Source organism: Falco cherrug, chromosome 19, assembly GCF_023634085.1.
Source record: "Falco cherrug isolate bFalChe1 chromosome 19, bFalChe1.pri, whole genome shotgun sequence".
Taxonomy (NCBI): Eukaryota; Metazoa; Chordata; class Aves; order Falconiformes; family Falconidae; genus Falco; species Falco cherrug.
Window position 1 is genome coordinate 2,670,641 of NC_073715.1, and position 16,109 is coordinate 2,686,749.

Here is a 16,109-nt window from a genome sequence, read left to right on the forward strand (position 1 = left end):
TGGGGCACGGGAGGGGAAACTGAGGCAGCAGGGACAGGGCTGGCCGGGTCACCGGGTGCTGTCCCAGCCCCGCGCTGGCTCCGGGATGGAGCCAGCTCGGCCCTGCTCGAGGCCATGGAGGGGAACTGCGGTAACCACCTGCCAATCAACGCAATGGCACTAATTAGTGGTTGGCAAGACTCCCATCCTCGTTAATTAGCGATAACAAGGATTTATCTCCAGGCCAGATCCAGCAGAGCGGGGAAGGAGCTGTGCTCCCTGAGCTGGGCAGGAGCCTGGTGCCGCACAGCCCGACGTGCCGGAGCCTGCGCCACCCCTTGGGCCCCAGATGGCCGATGAGCCACAGGCATTAAAAGGCTCGATTTTATTTAAAATATCACCTGGAGAGGGGAAAGGGCAGTGGGGGGACGAAGGGCGGCTGCATATAAAAATAAGCCAGGGTGGCCGGAGCCGCAGGTGCCCCCAGCCCCTCCGGCCCCGTGCTCCGGCTGCTCCCACAGGAGCCTGATACCTGGGGCCGCATCCTGGACCCCAGGGCCATGGTGTCCGGCGGGACCCGGTCACCGAGGGGTGCGGCGGCCACAGTGGGCGGCTTCCCCCAGCAAAACATCACAGTGCAAACACACCCTGAGACCCGTATGAAGACCAAGAGGCAAGACAGTGTCAGGGATGGGGGCGTCCCCCCATCCCACCGCTTCTTGAGCGGCACTTCCCTTCACAGTGGTGTTATTGGAAGAGTTTTTGCATCGAGTGGCAGCAGCTGCGGTGAGCCTGTCACCCGGCCTCTGGGACGCAGCTCTGCTCTGGGCTGGAGCGGCCGGGGCAGCGCGGCGGGCGTCAGCAGGAGCTGGTCTGGAGGCTGGCCTCGTTGAGCAGCGAGGCGATGGAGGAGGGCCCATAGGCGCTGTCGAACTCCTCATCTGAGCTGAGCTGGTCGTCTTGTAGGGAGGAATCAGTGGCTGAACGGGTGGCCTTGCGCCTGAGGAGGGAGAAGAGGGGTCAGCCCTTGCCTGGCACTGGGGCTGGGACACCCCCCCCCCCAGCCTGGAGCCCCCTACCAAGCCTCCTTCTCCAGCGCCTTGATGCGGTTCTGCAGCTGCTCGTTGAGCTCGTGCTGCTCCTCCAGCTCTCGCTGCGCCTTCTTTCGGGCGCCCTCCAGCCGCTCAATCTCCTCCTCTGCCTCGTCCACTTGACGCTTCAGGGCCTTCACCCGCAGGCTCAGCTGTGGGGAGACGGCGCAGCTCCCATAGGATGGGGATGGCCGGTGCGGGGCAGGCGCCCAGGGGTCCCGAGGCCGGTCGGCATCTCTGAGGGCTCCCACCCGCCACCTACCTGGTCCTTCTGGTTGCTGACGTGCTGCCGCTCGTCATCGATCTGGATGGTCAGCTCCTTCACCTTCCTCTCCAGCTTGCGGTTGGAGGACAGCAGGACGCTCTTCTCCCTACGGCGAGGCACGGGGTGGGGGATGGCACCCGGCGAGGGCCAAGGCACCCCCGAGGCAGGGGTCTCTGTGCCCGGTACCTCTCCTCTGCCTGCAGCTTGTCCTGCAGCTCCTCCACCCGCGCCTCCAGCTGCGAGACGCTGCTGCTGGGTTTCTGCAGCCCCTCCGAGCTGGCCAGGCGGTTCTTCAGCTCCTTGTTCTACAGGGAAAGAAGAAACCCCAAAGCCGTCCCAGTCACCCCCGCGGGGCTCCCAGCCCCGGTGGGAAAGGCGCAGAGCCCGGCTTATGTAAATCCCGGCGGTGAGTCAGGGCCCAGAATCCCTTTCCTAAGGAGGAGACCTAACGAGCCAGGTTATGTAACGGCAATTAGCCACGCTGGCACCAGCCGGGGCACGAGGCGAGAGTGGAGGGAACAACGATGTACTGGGGACCACTGGTCTGCAAGAGCATCAGCTCCGCGATGCCCATCCCCGCTCGACACCCCTGTTTCTGCTCTTAAACACCCTTGTTGACCAAAAACCCACAAACCAACCCCAAAAGCACCACAAAACCCCGCCCTGCACAGCGGCATCGCCCAGCTTCGTCAGCCGGCACCGGTAACGATGGCAGCCACTGCTGGGCCAGGCCCCGCGGCATCAGCAGTAGGAGCCCCGTGTTTTTCTTGGCAATGGGAATTCCACACCGGGAACAAGAACAGCTCGAGGAGCTTAGTTCCCACCGATCTGTCTCGTTAAGAGCCAGCTTGGGGTTAGCTAACGAAGGGATCGGTACGCAAGCTGGCGGGGAGCCGTGAGGAAAGGTAGGATCCAGCAGGAGAGCCACCCTGGGGAGATGCCAGACAGCTCCAGGGATGCTCTGGCCAGTGATGGGGAATGGGGAGGATGGGACGGGCCGTATCCAGAGCAGGGAGGAGGAGGGGGAACTTCACAGCAGGAAAAGCTCCTCGGGAACACAGTCCCTCTCCCAGGGATGCTCTGGAGAGGAGCGGGGCCCCGCTGAGACGCTTTGCCCTGCATCTCTCATGGGACAAGGGGTCTGGCCACCCCCACGGCCACGGGCTAGACCCAGACCCTCGCGGCTCAACCTTACCTGCCTCTCCAGCGAGGCTTTGTCACACTCCAGGTCCTGCCGGCTGGAGCGTTCCTGCAGCAGCTCTGCCCGCAGCTGGTCGATCTGGGGACAAGGACGTGGCACGGGTTGGCTTTGCCACATCCTTTGCCGCTGCATTTGCTTGGCGAGAGGCCAGGGTCATCGCAATTTCTCCCCGTGCCACTGGCGCTGCAGAGCACAGGAAGACTCAACGCACCCAACAGCTGCACGGTGGCTGTCCCGTGGCACACAGCCGGTGTCGGTGACACCAAAAACCCCCGACAAGAGGATTTTGGCTCCTTCCTAAATCAGTTACCACCATTCTGGCGAGCAGCCCAGAGATGAGGGCTGCAGTTTTCCACTGGAGGGTTTAAACTGGTTGGACTGGGACTCAGGGATCCGGGTGTGCTCCCAGCTCTGCCTGGCACCGCGGGGCACAGAATGGGTCTGAGCCACCAATGGAGCAAAACCAGAACCACCCCAGGGGCCTTCTTCAGGTTGACCGAGGCGAAACACACAGCTTTGTGCGTTATTTTCAAGCAAAGGAAATCGGAGTTTATACAAAAAATTGCTTGAACTTTACTGGAGCAGCCCCAAAATCCAGTGGGGCCCCCTCTGAGCCGAACCCAGCTGCAGTTTTGTGTACACCCCAGCTCCGCAGACACATCCAGCATTTATGGGAAAAGTCTCCCCCTGGGATGCGCCGCTTTCCCAGATGGAAAAATAGGAAAACCACCCCTGAGGGGTGGGAATCCCCTTTCCAAGCCCCAGGCTGGATCCCGGCGGGGCAGGAGGGACACAGGCTGTAAGCAGAGGAGCTGCCCCAGATGCCGGGAGGCTCGTCGGGCACCTCCTGCCCGCCCGCAGAGCTCAAACACCGGCTCCGCTTTGAAGGTAATAAGCAGGTGGGTTGAGAGGGAGGGGAGAGCCTCGAGACCGGCGTAATTTACGCCCCAACTTCCTGCACAAACACAAACCTCACCCTGTAATTTCAGGGGATTTCTTTTTTTTTTTTTTTTTCCTTTCTCCAAGCTTGTATAATTTCCGTTTGTGCCTGAACCAGCTTTCCAGACACCGTCATCTCGGTTGTGTTTAGAGTGACAGAGGGCTCCAGCTTGCTTGCTAATAACTAATTAATGGGGTTTTAACTCCAGTGACCAGTTGTACCCGAGGACCTGAGTTATCCAGCACTATTTTGCCGGAGCCAGGGGTGGCTCTGCCACGGCACCAGCCAGGTTTGGCACCGTCTGCCCTACCTGGTCTCTGCTCCGGTTGACCCTCTCCGTCAGCAGCTCCACTGTGGTTCTCTCCTCGTCCAGCTCCACCTCCAGGCGCTTGGACTTCTCCTGCAAGGGGACGGGAAGGGTCAGCATGGGCAGGGGGACAGGCAGCAGGAGGGGCTCAGGCCAGCGAGCCGGGTGCTGGGGGAAGGGGCTTTGCCCCCACAACGCTCCCAGCCCTGCAAAACCCAACCCAAGCAGCCCGGGAGGCTCCGGCAGGCGGGAGAAGGGAGATGCTCGGATATGAGACCCGGCAGCTTGATGCTGTGCAGCCCCCCGTGCACCCACCACCCCGCTGGGGGAGAGCAACCCGCAAAGCGAGGGCAAGCAGCAAGCCAAGCCGCGGGGCAATGCCGGGACGGAACTGAAACAAAGCCGGCTGCGCTGGCAATTAATAAATATTAATATTAGGAGCAGCACGCCCCCCGCAGCGCTGCCAGGCTGCGTAACTCCCCATGGCTGGGCGAGCTCTGCCCCTTGCTGTTAGCACACAGCACTGCAGGGATGGGGTGAGCGGTTTTGGGGTGCCCGCGCTCCCCACCTCCAGCGCCTTGACGTGCCGCGAGCGATCGTCCTGGGAGCGCTTCTTGGTCTCCATCTCCTGCTCGAGGTTGTGCAGGCGCTGGAGCAGCACCTCCTTATCCAGCAACACGCTCTCCCGCTCCGCCTGGCTGTCCTGCAGCGCTTGCTTCAGCCGAGCGACCTGTGGCACGGAGGGCAACAGTGTCACCATGCGGGACGTGTCCCCGGGCTCCCCATGGAGGGTCGGAGAGGACAGCGTGGGCACCCACAGCCCGCCAGCCCTCACCGCACCTCGTCCTGCAGCCGTCCCATGCTGAACTGCATCTTCTCCACCTCGGCGCCCCGATCCTTGGCTTGTTTTTGGGAGTCCGTGATCTCCTTCCGCGACTTCTCCTTGAACTCCTCCAGCTGCGACTTCAGCATGGTCAGCGAGCTGTGTGACTCCTCTGTCATCTGCTCCAGCTGCGGCAGAGTGGGGACAGCTCAGGAGCTGGGGACCAGCCTCTGCACCCTGTCCCGAGCTGACATGCTCGAGGTGGGAGAAGATACCCGTGGGCACGGAGCCGGCAGGGACAATTCGGCCCTGTGGGCTCAGGAGCATCGTGGAGAGGGGTGCAAGCCCTGCCAGAGCAGCCTGGATGACTCCAGGCTCTGAGCAGGCACCAAGCTCCTGAGGAACTGCCTGGAGAAGGGCAGGGGATGACCTGGCCCTGGGACACCTGGGGATGCTGATCCCTGGGGACAACGTGGTTTTGCAGAGTCTCCCCGGCCATCGGGGAAGGATCAGTCCCAACCGGCTCTGCAGGGAAACCAGATCCATGCCCAGAGTCCTGAATCCCCCCGCCCCAACCCAGTGAGGGCGTCTCAGAGATCCCCAACCTGTGGCACAGAGACCAGGTGTCACGGCACACGATACCCCATGGGACAGGGGACCTGGGGGTGCAAGTGGCCCTGGAGCCACCCATGTGGCCAACCTCTTTGTTCAGCTTCTCCGTGGTGCGGTCGAGCAGGCGCTTCTGCTCCTCCAGCTCGCTCTTTGCGCGCTTGAGCTGCTCCTTCTGCCGCTGCTCGTCCTGGTAGGACACGCTCAGCTCCTGGTGCTCCTGCGTCAGCCGGGCCAGGCTCCGCTGTGCCTCCTCCAAGCGGGTCTCCAGCGACCGCTTGGCCATCAGCAGCTCCTGCTCCCGCTCCATGGCTTCGCCCAGCGACTCCTCCATCTGCCTGCGCTCTGCCTGCAAGCAGGGAGGAATTCGGACTCCTTCCCGTGGCAGGAGAACAGCTCAGGGCAGCTCAGGAATGGCTACAGCCCCAGTACCTCCAGTTTGGTGACCTTCTCCTTGAGCCGTGCCTGGGAGCCCTCCCAGTTCTCGCCCAGGCGCTCGTACTCCTTCAGCTGCATCTCCATCCCAAGGATCTTCCTCCTCAGGTCGTCATTCTGCTCCTGTACCTCCCGCAGGCTGGACTCCACAGTCTTCCTCGCCTGCTCCGATGCTTCCCGCGTGCTCTCCAGGGATGCCTTTGCCTACAATGCAGCCATGGCACGGGGTGGACCCGGGGTCAGCTGCTGAGCCAGGCGGGCTTGGAGGCCAGCTGGGGCTTGCATCCATCGGGAGGAGCCCAGGGTGGTGGATCCAGGGCTGTGGATTTGCCTCATCGCCCCCACAGCTGCAAAACCTGGGGCTCGCGGGAAGGCGTGAGGGCACCCACAGTGGGGAATCAGCTCGTGGCTGGGCAGGGGCAAACCCCTTTGCCTGGTGCTCACCTTGGTGGCCTCGTCCCGCTCCTGCTGGAGCTGCTGCAGGTCCCTGCGGTACCGCTCCAGCTCCCCATCGCGGCTGGACGCCTCCTCCTGCATGGTGCCCCTCAGCGCCGCCAGCTCCCGCTCCCGCTGCCGCAGCTGCTCCTCCTGGCTCTGCTTCTCCGCCACCAGCTCCCGCTGCGTCTCCCGTGCCTGCCGCAGCTCCTGGGATGGAGGAGACAGGGGGTCAGCGACCCTCAGCGCTGGACACGGTCCCTGGTGCTGCGTGTGCCTGCTCCCTCCTCACCCACCTTCCTCAGCGCCTCCAGCTCGCTGGGGTCCACCGCGCTGCTCCGCGCCTGGTCCGCCTCCTCCCGGGCAGCTGCGAAGCGTTCCCGCAGCTCCCGCAGCTCCTCCTCAAACTCCTCCCGCTCCAGCTTCACCTGCAGCAGCCTGGAGAGAGGCAGGATGAGGCCACCCAAAGCCATCCCCGTGTCTTCGTGTCCCACAGCCCCGTTCCCAGGTCCCAATGTGCCTGGGAGAGCGGCACCCGGCTCGGCCATCGCCTTCTTCCCCACGTGCCCAGGGTAGGAGGAGGAGAACCAGCCCCATCCCAGCTCCCGACACATTTTAATGGGGTTTGAAGTAAAGATGCTGGATGGTTGCGAGCGGCTGGGCCTCCCTGAAAGCTGCTCGTGGCTCTGGCTCAGGCACAGCCCTGGCACTTACTCCTGCTTGGTGTTGCGGAGCTCGTCCTTGTTCTTCTGGAACATGTCCCGCCAGTGTCCCGTCTCCTCTGTGCTCTCCTCCAGCTCCCGCTGCAGGTTCCTCACCACAGCATTGATCTTCTGCCTCTCTGACTCCAGGCTGGCCTGATCCTGGATGGAAGCGTTGAGCGCTCACCCACAGAGTGGCATCCTCACGGGATGCTCCAACGGTGCTGAGGTCCTGTCCCGGTTAATGCTGCCCCCGAACCAGCCCAGGAACCCCTGCAGGGACCTGGGGAGCCCCCACATCTCCGCACGTTGGCTCCACCCACCCCCAGCACCTCCACCCTGGAGGGTCCGTTGATGGAGTGAGAGCTGGGTGCCCCAGTGGGGTCAGTTTGGGGCAGGACACAAACCCCATTTCCAGCTCAGGACTATTTAAGGGGGAATTCAAGGACACCAACTCCAAGACGAGACCCTCCCCAGCCACAGCCAGCAAGTGCCGTCCCCCGGCTCGCCCCAGCAGCCCTCCTCATGGCCGGACCTGTGAGATGTCCTCCATGCTGCGCCGCAGCTGGTCCATGTCGCTTTGGTACTGCTGCCGGACGCGGTCGAGCTCCTTGTCGTGGCTGGCCACCTCCTCCTTGAGGGCTCCCTTCAGCGCCGTCAGCTCCCGCTCCCGCAGCCGCAGCTGCTCCTCCTGCCGCTGCTTGGAGCTCAGGGCCTCCTCCAGCTCCTCCCTGGTCTCCAGCAACTCCTGGGCGAGCGGGATAGCCGGGCTCGGTGGCAGCCGAGCGGCACGGAGGGAATGCTCAGCCCTGGCGCAACCAGCGCCGTACCTTGTACAGGGCATCGCCGTCCGGGGACGTGCCGGAGCCCTGGCGCAGGTGGTTGAGCTCTTGGTGCAGCACCAACAGCTGCTCCCCGCAGTCGCCCAGCCGGGTCTCCGCCTGCTCCTTGGCCGATTTCAGCTCGCTCAGCCTGGGGGGCAGCACAGGGCCCCTGGCAGCCGGGCAGGGACCAGCCCTCCCCCCAAGACCCCAGCCACACCTGCGCCCCAAAGGGCTGGGGCTGCAGCACCCACCTACGAGCATCCACACTGGCGAGCGGCTCATCCCGGCACAGCAAAGGGGATGGGGACAGCGGGGGTGGCAGCCACTCACCCTGCTCTCCCCCAGCCCTCTCTGCATCCCCAAATGCCTCGGCCACCCTCCCCCCACCCATCCATCTGCATCCCCACATGCGGCACAGACAAACGGCCCCAGTCCTGGCGCGCTCGGCAGCGTGGCTGCAGACTCCGCTGGTGGCTCTTACTCTTGCAAACTTCTCTGCAGCTCCTGGGTTTTCTTGTCCAGGGCCTCACGCAGGCGCTGGCTCTCCCCTTCGGCCTCCCGCAGCCGGGCCTCCAGCGCCCGAGCAGAGCTGCTCCTCGCCGGCTCCCTGGGCAGCTCCAGCTTCTGGCGCAGCTGTGGGAGAGGGGACACCGGGGTGGGGGGCACATCAGTTATGTCCCCTCCTGGGGGCAGATCAGCCAGCGACTGCAGCGATGCTCCCGGTCCCCCCGCCCAGCATCCCCCAGCTCTGGTGGGGACAGGAAGGATGCTGCAGCCCCCCATCCCTGAGGCACCCCACCGGGCTGCAAAGCAGCCAGGAGAAGGTTTGGTCTCACCTGGGCACCTGAGCCCAAGGGAAGGGGGCTCAGAGCAGGGACCCACTGTGCTTCCCCCCCCCGCGGGGATGCACATTGCCACCCCGTGTCCCCCAGCCTCCCGCTCGGCTTCACCTTGGTCTCCTCATCCAGCTTCTCCTGCAGCTCCTCCACCTTCTTGGCCAGCTCACGGTGCTGAGGCTGGGAACACGCCGCGTCCTTGGTGGGTGCCTGGAGAGACCCCCCAGGCTCACCCATGGGTTCGGGGTGCTGCAACCCCCCAGGGCCTCAGCCGGGTCCCCAGCCACTGCCTGCCAGCTGCACACCGCTGGGGTCCTGCCCTTGGCACACTGGGACACGGTACTGGGAGGGCAGGAGCCGCCGGGGGCGTTTGGGGACCGGTGTCTCCCCCCACCCCGTAAGCAGGGAGTGGCACCGGGATAGCTTTAACTCACCGCCAGCTCCTGCATCCTCTCCAGCAGCCGGGCAGTTTTCCTCTTCAGGGAGATTTCGCTCTCGCTGCTCCTGTGGGTGTCAGAGCAGAGGGAAGCACTCAGGGATGGGGGCGCGCAGCCGAGCCGGGGGGCTTTGCTGCTCACTCCCCCAAAATCCTGAGCGCCTGCTGGCTACGGGGGCATCCCGCTCCCCAACCACCCTACAGCCCCCTGGCCACAGCTACCAGGGCTTTGGAAAAGGGGCAGGGAGTGATGGGAATGCTCGGGGGGGGGGGGCTTTGGGGGGCTCACCCCTCCTTCAGGATGCTGTAGATGACCTCCTTGGGGTGCTCGCTGCTGCCAGGCTGGGTGACCTCCCGCTGGTCCCGCAGCAGGTCCGGGGTGGATTTGAGCTGCCGTGAGGGATAAAAAAGCTCAGCTCCAGCAAGGACATGAGTCCCACCCCCCCACCCCCTGGGTCCTGCTGCTCCGGTGAACACCGATGCTTGCCTTTGTGCCCGTGTGGATGCCCCACTCTAAGGGGCTTGTGACCCCTGTGATCCCAGCAGGATGTGGCCCCCTGGTACCTGTAGCTCCGCACGGGCTTTGCTCTGCAGCCGCTCGGCCATGGGCTCCTCCACGCCCCGGCTTGGCCGTGGGCTCCTCGCCCCCCTGTCCTCCATCCCCCCGGCTCTGCTCAGGCGGCCCAGGCTGCTGGTGGGCACTGGGGGCTGGGGGCGAAGGCTGCCAGCCTGGCGCTGGGCACCACTCAGCTCCCCAGCATCCGGCACGTCGCGGTGGGAGATGCGGCCGTCCAGGCTCTGCGAGCGTTTCCTCTCCTCCGAGGGGATCCGGCCCCTCCTGGCCGCCCGCCCTCGCGGCTGCACCTTCCCGTCAAATTTGCTGATGAGGGAATCCACCGAGGAGAGGGGTTTGGTGTCTACGTCGCTGCCGCCGGCGGCTGCTGCAGCCTCCGTGTCCGAGGAGGCGTCCTTGCCCACGGCCCTGGAGCCAGCGGCCTTGCTCCGCTCTGGCGCGATGTTCATCATGCTGCTGCTTCTGCTGCCGGCCAGGGCCCGGGGCTGCCGGCTGCCACCGGCCCATGGAGCACCGGTGGCAAAGGGCTGGTCCATGGTGGCACTGAGCAGATCCCCGTGGGACTGCGACCTCCGCAGCTCCTCCCGGAGCAGCCGCTTGCCCGGCGGAGCCTTGGGGGCCGTCGAGGCGCTGCTCGCCTCCTCATCCGACGTGCTGCAGGACGAGCCGCGCTGGGGCGGCCGCCCAGCGTAGGGGTTCTCCGGCAGGTCCGAGTCAGAGCTGAGGGAGCCGGAGAGCCAGGGGCCGGCGGGGGGGTTGGGGTAGGAGCCCTGGCTCTTGATCTGCACCCCGAAGGAGTCGCCGCCCTTCTCACCGCTGTTGAGGACCACGAAGGGCTGCCCCGCGATGCCCTGCACCCGCACGGCCACCCCGTAGGAGCCGGGCTTGCTGCGTGTCTTGGGGGGTCTCCGGGGCTCCTGCAGGTCATTGATGAAGCGGATCTGGACACCGTAGTCCACGGGGCTCTGCTTCTCTTCCATCGCCGCACTCGCCGGCCACTCCATCCCAGGGCTCAGCACGCGGTCCTGGGGAGGGGGGGAGGGCACAGAGTCACCCGCAGACCAGAGGCAGCGCTCGGCGAGGGTCTGGCGGCACCTGCCCACCCCACGAGGATGGGTGCCAGAGGACAGCCGGTGCCAGCGCTGCAGCGTCCCCAGGAAGGATGGGGACAAGGCTCGCTGTGCCCGCACCGGCATCACCCGGCTGCTCCCGGGGGGATGCTGGGGAGGGCAGGGAGAGCGACCCCCCCCCCCCCCCCACTCCACACCCGGCATCGGCAGCCGGACCCTCACCGCGCGTTGTGCCGCTGGCCCCTGGCAGCCAGACCCCGGGTATGCGGAGGGGAGGCGGCGATCCCAGAGATCCGGAGATCGCAGAGATCCCAGCCGGGCTCCGCAGCCGGGCGCTGCTCCCGCTGCCTGCCAGGCGCCTGCGGAACGCCGCAGCCTCGCTGCAGCCGGAGCTCGGGCGCCCCTCAGCATCACCCCCAGCGCGGCCGGGGCAGCCGCCCGCGTCCCGTGGGGAGGGACAGAGATGAGCAGTGACATATTGGGAACAGCGTGATGTGACCCTCCCCCTCGGCCCCGGCGGCACCCACGGTGATACCGGCTGGCGGGAGACCGGAGGACGCGGGGGGGGGGGGGGGGAGGAGCTCACCTACGGCATCTGGGGGGGGGGTTAAGTGATGGAAAAGCCCCAGATCAGCCGCCTCGCCCCACGGCACCGTGCTCACCCCCACGGCACCGTGCTCACCCCGACTCCGAGCACCCACAGCAGCTCCTTTCCCCGGATTAAGCGGGATGCCAGGAGCGATGCGAGGTGCCGAGCGCTCAGCTTGCACCCGCACCCCTGGTGAGTGTCCCAGGGGCACCCCAGGACGCAAGGGGACCCCAAACTGGGTGGGGGGGGGTGCTTAAACACATACCGTGCATGGAGAAAAACAAAATTGCCAACCCAGACCCCCACGCTTTCAGCTTAGGTCTTTGCCCCCAGAGCCGCCGCAGCCCAGAGCGGAGGCAGGGATGGACCGCGGGGTGCTGAGCTCAGCTGGATGCTGCCACAGCCTCGCGCCAACGCCGAGCCCACCTCCCCTCCCGCACCCGCTGTGCGGAGCAGCTGGGGCCGGAGCCCCGCTGCGTGGGACCTGGTGTTCTGCGGGGAGACAGAAGGTGCCGGCGGTGGCGGGGCCGGAGGAGCCGCGTGGGCCGGAGGCGGCAGCAGGTGCTGTGCCGACCCCGCTGGGCAGTGCCAGGACGGACGAGCCGTTCGCTTCCCCCGGCCGTGCCAGCTCCCTGCCACCACCGTCTGCTCCCATCCCCTGGCCAAACTCGGCAGGGGCAGCTCCTGCGCCTCCTCCATTTTGCTGGAGTCACCACGAGCCCTTGGGGTCTCCTGCAGCCCCCCGGCCCCAGCAGCCAGGGCAGCAGCCTGCAAAGCACCGGCTGCTTATTCCAGAGGCGACGGAACCCAGGAGCCAGCAGAAGGGATGGGAGAAGAGCCCCCCCATGAGCTCGTTAACCCTGCATGGTGTCCAGCTAACGAGATCAGCAACAAACACCAGCCTATGCGACAACACCCTGAGCCCAGCGCCCGCAGCCAGAGCCCCTGCAGTGAATCCCACCGGTCCTCCGAGCCATCGGGATGGGGGGGTCTGGGGGGAGCAGGACAGCCACCAACCTCCCGCGGGGAACCGTGGAGAGGGAACTGGCTGCAGGAATGAGACTTGGGGTTTCCCGCAGCTGCCAGTGTCCAAAGTGCGGCTGGTGAGGAGGAGGCTCAGCCCCCGGAGCCCCCGGGCTGGGCACCATGAGGCCTGAGCACAGCACCCGCCTTGGGAAGACCTTCGGATGGGCGGCGAGGGGTGGCACGGCATCCTCGCGCGGCACTGGGGCTCGGCAAGCAAAGCGCCGGCTGTGCCAGCACTGCCGCTGGCCAAGGACGTGGCTCTGCCCCCCTGCCCTGCCCTGGCACAGGCGGGAGGCAGGTGGCCGGTGACCGCAGGGGTCTGCCTGGCTGAGGGTCTGCACCGGCCCCAGGTGCCTGGCTTCGCTCCCGGCGTTGGGGGGCTCTGGCAGTAGCGGGAGCAGGTGAGCCAGGCCGGTAATCTGCCAGGAATGCCTCCCTCCTCCTGGCCCGGCTCCAGCTCGCAGATAAAGGGCTGGAGCCAGATCACATTCCTCTGTGGAAACAGCCCCGGGAGGGGATTTCACTGGAAACCACAGGGAAGGAGCCTGGAAGCCAGAGGGGGGGTCGCAGAGTTGGGGATAAACCAGGCGGGTTATTGTCACCTGCTCCAACACCCCAACCCTGCCCCGGGTCGGGCTGGTGGCGGTGGCACCGGGCAGGGGGTCCTGCAGCCGGGCAGGGGCGGGCAGCGATGGGGCAGGACAGGACCCTCACCACAGTCACGCAGCTCCAGCATCACGCTGCCGGCCGGCAGTGCCGGGGTGGCGAGCAGCCAGCTCCGCTCGCCCGGCTCAGCGGCACAATAAGCCCTTTGTGCCGACGACGTTAACCCAGAAAGTTGTTTTGCAATTCGCAGGCGGTGCTGGAAAAGGCTCCTACACTGAGCGGGGCTCTGCGCTCCCTGCCAGCGCCAAAACCAGCCAGGTAGGGAAGGCAACGGCAGCCGGCTCAGGCTGTTCCTCCTCCATCAAGGTCAGCCAGGTAACTCGACCACACGCCGAGGAGCCGGCACCGTTCCCATTGCCACCAGCACCCATCTCCGAGCCACCTTGCTCCGAACCGGGCAGCTCGTGCGGTGGCTGCAGCCCCCAAGTGTGGGGAGCAAACCCCGCTGGATTATCCCACGGCACCTCGACCCAGACCGACATGGCAGGGAAAGGGCCAGCAGGGACGCACAAAGCCCGTGTTTCTCCCCAGTCACCTGTTTTTTGGCTCCCAGCAAGGTTCAGGCTGTTCCCACCAAGGGTTCCCCTCCACCCCATCGGCCGCGCCGCTCGCTCGGGTGCGTTCGCACGCGGTTGCTCGGGGCCAAAGTCCGGGGATGGTTTCGGGCGCGGGCAGCACACGCCGTGCCTGTGCCCTGCCCGTCACCGGGCCAGCCCGCGCCGACACCGCCAGGGACCGGCTATTCCTGCTCTCCTGCAAACTCCGGAGCCTGAAACCTCGATAAGACCTCAGCCGAGCACACGAGCCGCCAGGCGGGTCAGAGGAACCGAAACCAGGGCACCTGTGTCACGCAACAGGGACGGGCTCGCCAGGGTGCCACGACGGCAGCAGGGTGACGGCAGCAGGGCGACGGCAGCAGGGCGACGGCAGCAGGGCGCAGCGGCTGCCAGGGGACACCACGGCGGGGGGGTAACGGTGGCCCCTGGGGCTCCCACGGGAGCTGATAAGAACCAAATTCCTTCCCATCCGCCCTCGGGTTAATCATCAACCCGATGCTGAAAATCCCGTTCCCTGCCCGCTCCCAAGGCCAGGTTTCGGGAACCGAAAGCCCCGTCCCCTCCTGCGGGACCCCAACACCGCAGGGTCAGAGCCACAACCATCGCCGTGCCGAGGGCCACCTCCTCCGCAGCGCCCCAGGACCACCGGCGCGGCACTGGCCGCACTGTGACGTGTTTACCATGGCACCCATCAGATCAGTTTACTGGTTTCCAAGCAAGTCGTGCCTTCAAAACCGGAATTATTTTGATCCCCACACTCACGGGGATAAATATTTCCCCGGGGGACACCAGCACGGAGCAGGGAAGAGCCGCGGGGACATAACGTGGCTCTGCACGAGGCAGCGGCTCCCCGGTGCTGCAGGGTTTGGGGGCTCCAGCTCCACCCCAAAGTAGGGACCCCCGTGTGTCCCCCTGCCACCGTCCTGCTGCCATGGCCAGGACCGGCTCGGCATCCCCCCAACTCTCCATCCCCGGGCAGCGCCTGGAGGCAACACTGCAGCCCCCACCCCAAAAAAGAAGACGCCGAGGAGGAAATGCTGCCGCGGCCGCACGCAGCGGGGGGCTCCGCCGCAAACCTCATCCCCGCCGGACAGAGACGCACGGCCAGGGCTCCAAACCAGCTGGACTGGTTGGGGTGGTGGGAGAGGCCAGGCAGCCCCCAGCCCGCCGCCAGCGCCCCTGGACCATGGCAGGCAGAGGACGGGACCAGCACAGTGGGGACCTTGAGGTGCACGTCGGTCATAAGTCGGGTGGCAGCGGGGGCGACACCCAAGCCCCACATTTTTCTTTCTTATTTAAAGAGGCTGCTAAAAACGAAGCCCCGGGTGCCCGGTGAAGCCTGAGGGTCTCCCGCCCCACAGTGACATTCCCGGTGGCCCCAGGGCTGCTCCCCTGGCCCGGGCTGCTGCTTGCCCTCCCGGCTGGCGCCTCCGTGCTATCCAGGCAGCATTGCCCAGCACCCCTATAGCGGGCCCTATGGAGGGATGCTATAGGGTCCCTGTATGGGAGCTGTCCTCAAAGGACAGGGCACCTGCAGACACAACTTCCATAGGGAAAAGCCGAGCCCTTATGGAAGGGGCAGTGCCCACAGCAGACAGGTAAAGGCACTTCTATAGGGGCCATAGGGGACAGCAGATCCCTGATGGAGGAGAGCTGGCACGACAGGGACAATCCAGGTCCTTCACTGGGGGAGCAGCCTGAGGGCTCCCTATAGGATCTGCTATAGGGCAGGTCACACCCTGGGGCAAGAACCCCTGCGGAGACTGCTATAGGGCAGAGCACATGCCAAGGACAAGGGACCCCACAGCATCTTCTATAGGGCAAGGTTCCCCCCCAGAGAAAAGCCCCTACAGGCCCAGCCCCTATAGGTTCTGCCATAGGGTAGAGCATAGCCTAGGAAGCAGAGACCCTACAGCCCCAATTCCTATAGGCACTGCCGTAGGGCAGGGCACAGCCCAGGAAAGACAACACCTACAGTCCCAGCACCTATGGGCTTTGCCATGGGGCAGGGCACACAGAAGAGATAACAGCCCCTATGGCACTAGCCCCTATAGGCTCTGCCACAGGGCAGGGCACAGCCCAGGAAGGGCAACACCGACAGACCCTTTCCCTAAAGGCGCTGCCATAGGGCAGGGCACCCTCCCTGGACAGCCACCCCTATGTGCCGGCCCCTATAGGCGCTGCCATAGGGGACCCCGCCACAGCCGCCCCTATAGGCGCTGCCATAGGGGACCCCGCCACAGCCGCCACTCACCGCCCGCCGCCGGCGCCGCCGCTCACCGCTGCCACCGCAACCTGTTACCTTGGCCCAGGCCCCGCCCCCGGGACCGCCCATTGGACCGCGCCAGGCCAGGCCACGCCCCAAGGCGAGACCAGAGCCGCTACGCCCCACCCCCGGCCACGCCCGCCGGCGCTGGCCGGCCCCGGGAGGGCACTCACGTGACGCGCGCAGTGCCGGAAGCGGGTTGCCGCCATCTTGGGGAGGGAGCTGCGGCCAGGGCGGCGGCCCCTGCGTGAACAGCCTCGCCCGCCCCTGCCCGCCCGCCCGCGCCCTCGAGGGGCCCATGCGGCCCCCTGTCTTGCGGGGACAGCGCGGGGACCAGCGGCGGAACGAGCCCTCGGCCCCAAGGGGCGAGTTTCGCCACACCCAAGATGGCGCCTGCGCCCAACCCTCCCAGCGGGCCCTGGCCGCACCCAAGATGGCGGCGCCCCGCCTCGCCTGGGCCTACGGCGGCCGGGAGGGGC

The 16,109-nt window shown here is 66.0% G+C and overlaps 1 protein-coding gene across 3 annotated transcripts; it reads right to left on the minus strand.

Moving 5' to 3' along the window:
• Positions 1-349: 349 nt before the first annotated feature.
• Positions 350-15,692, minus strand: CGN (cingulin). 3 transcript variants are annotated; one of them, XM_055696571.1, is made up of 21 exons: positions 15,619-15,692; positions 9,447-10,481; positions 9,172-9,272; positions 8,881-8,950; positions 8,561-8,656; positions 8,092-8,243; positions 7,617-7,758; positions 7,322-7,534; positions 6,800-6,948; positions 6,382-6,523; positions 6,095-6,295; positions 5,648-5,854; positions 5,307-5,564; positions 4,624-4,794; positions 4,352-4,513; positions 3,787-3,876; positions 2,531-2,614; positions 1,522-1,640; positions 1,333-1,441; positions 1,059-1,222; positions 350-979 (listed from the first exon to the last, which is right to left on the minus strand). In XM_055696571.1, exons 2-21 carry the CDS (start codon positions 10,458-10,460, stop codon positions 838-840), a joined length of 3,786 nt encoding a protein of 1,261 aa, XP_055552546.1. In that variant the 5' UTR covers positions 10,461-10,481; positions 15,619-15,692; the 3' UTR covers positions 350-837. The 3 variants fall into 3 exon arrangements, with proteins under 3 accessions (XP_055552546.1, XP_055552545.1, XP_055552544.1); XM_055696570.1 differs by lacking the exon at positions 15,619-15,692 and adding an exon at positions 13,343-13,767; XM_055696569.1 differs by lacking the exon at positions 15,619-15,692 and adding an exon at positions 10,749-11,018.
• Between the last annotated feature and the right edge of the window lie 417 nt (positions 15,693-16,109).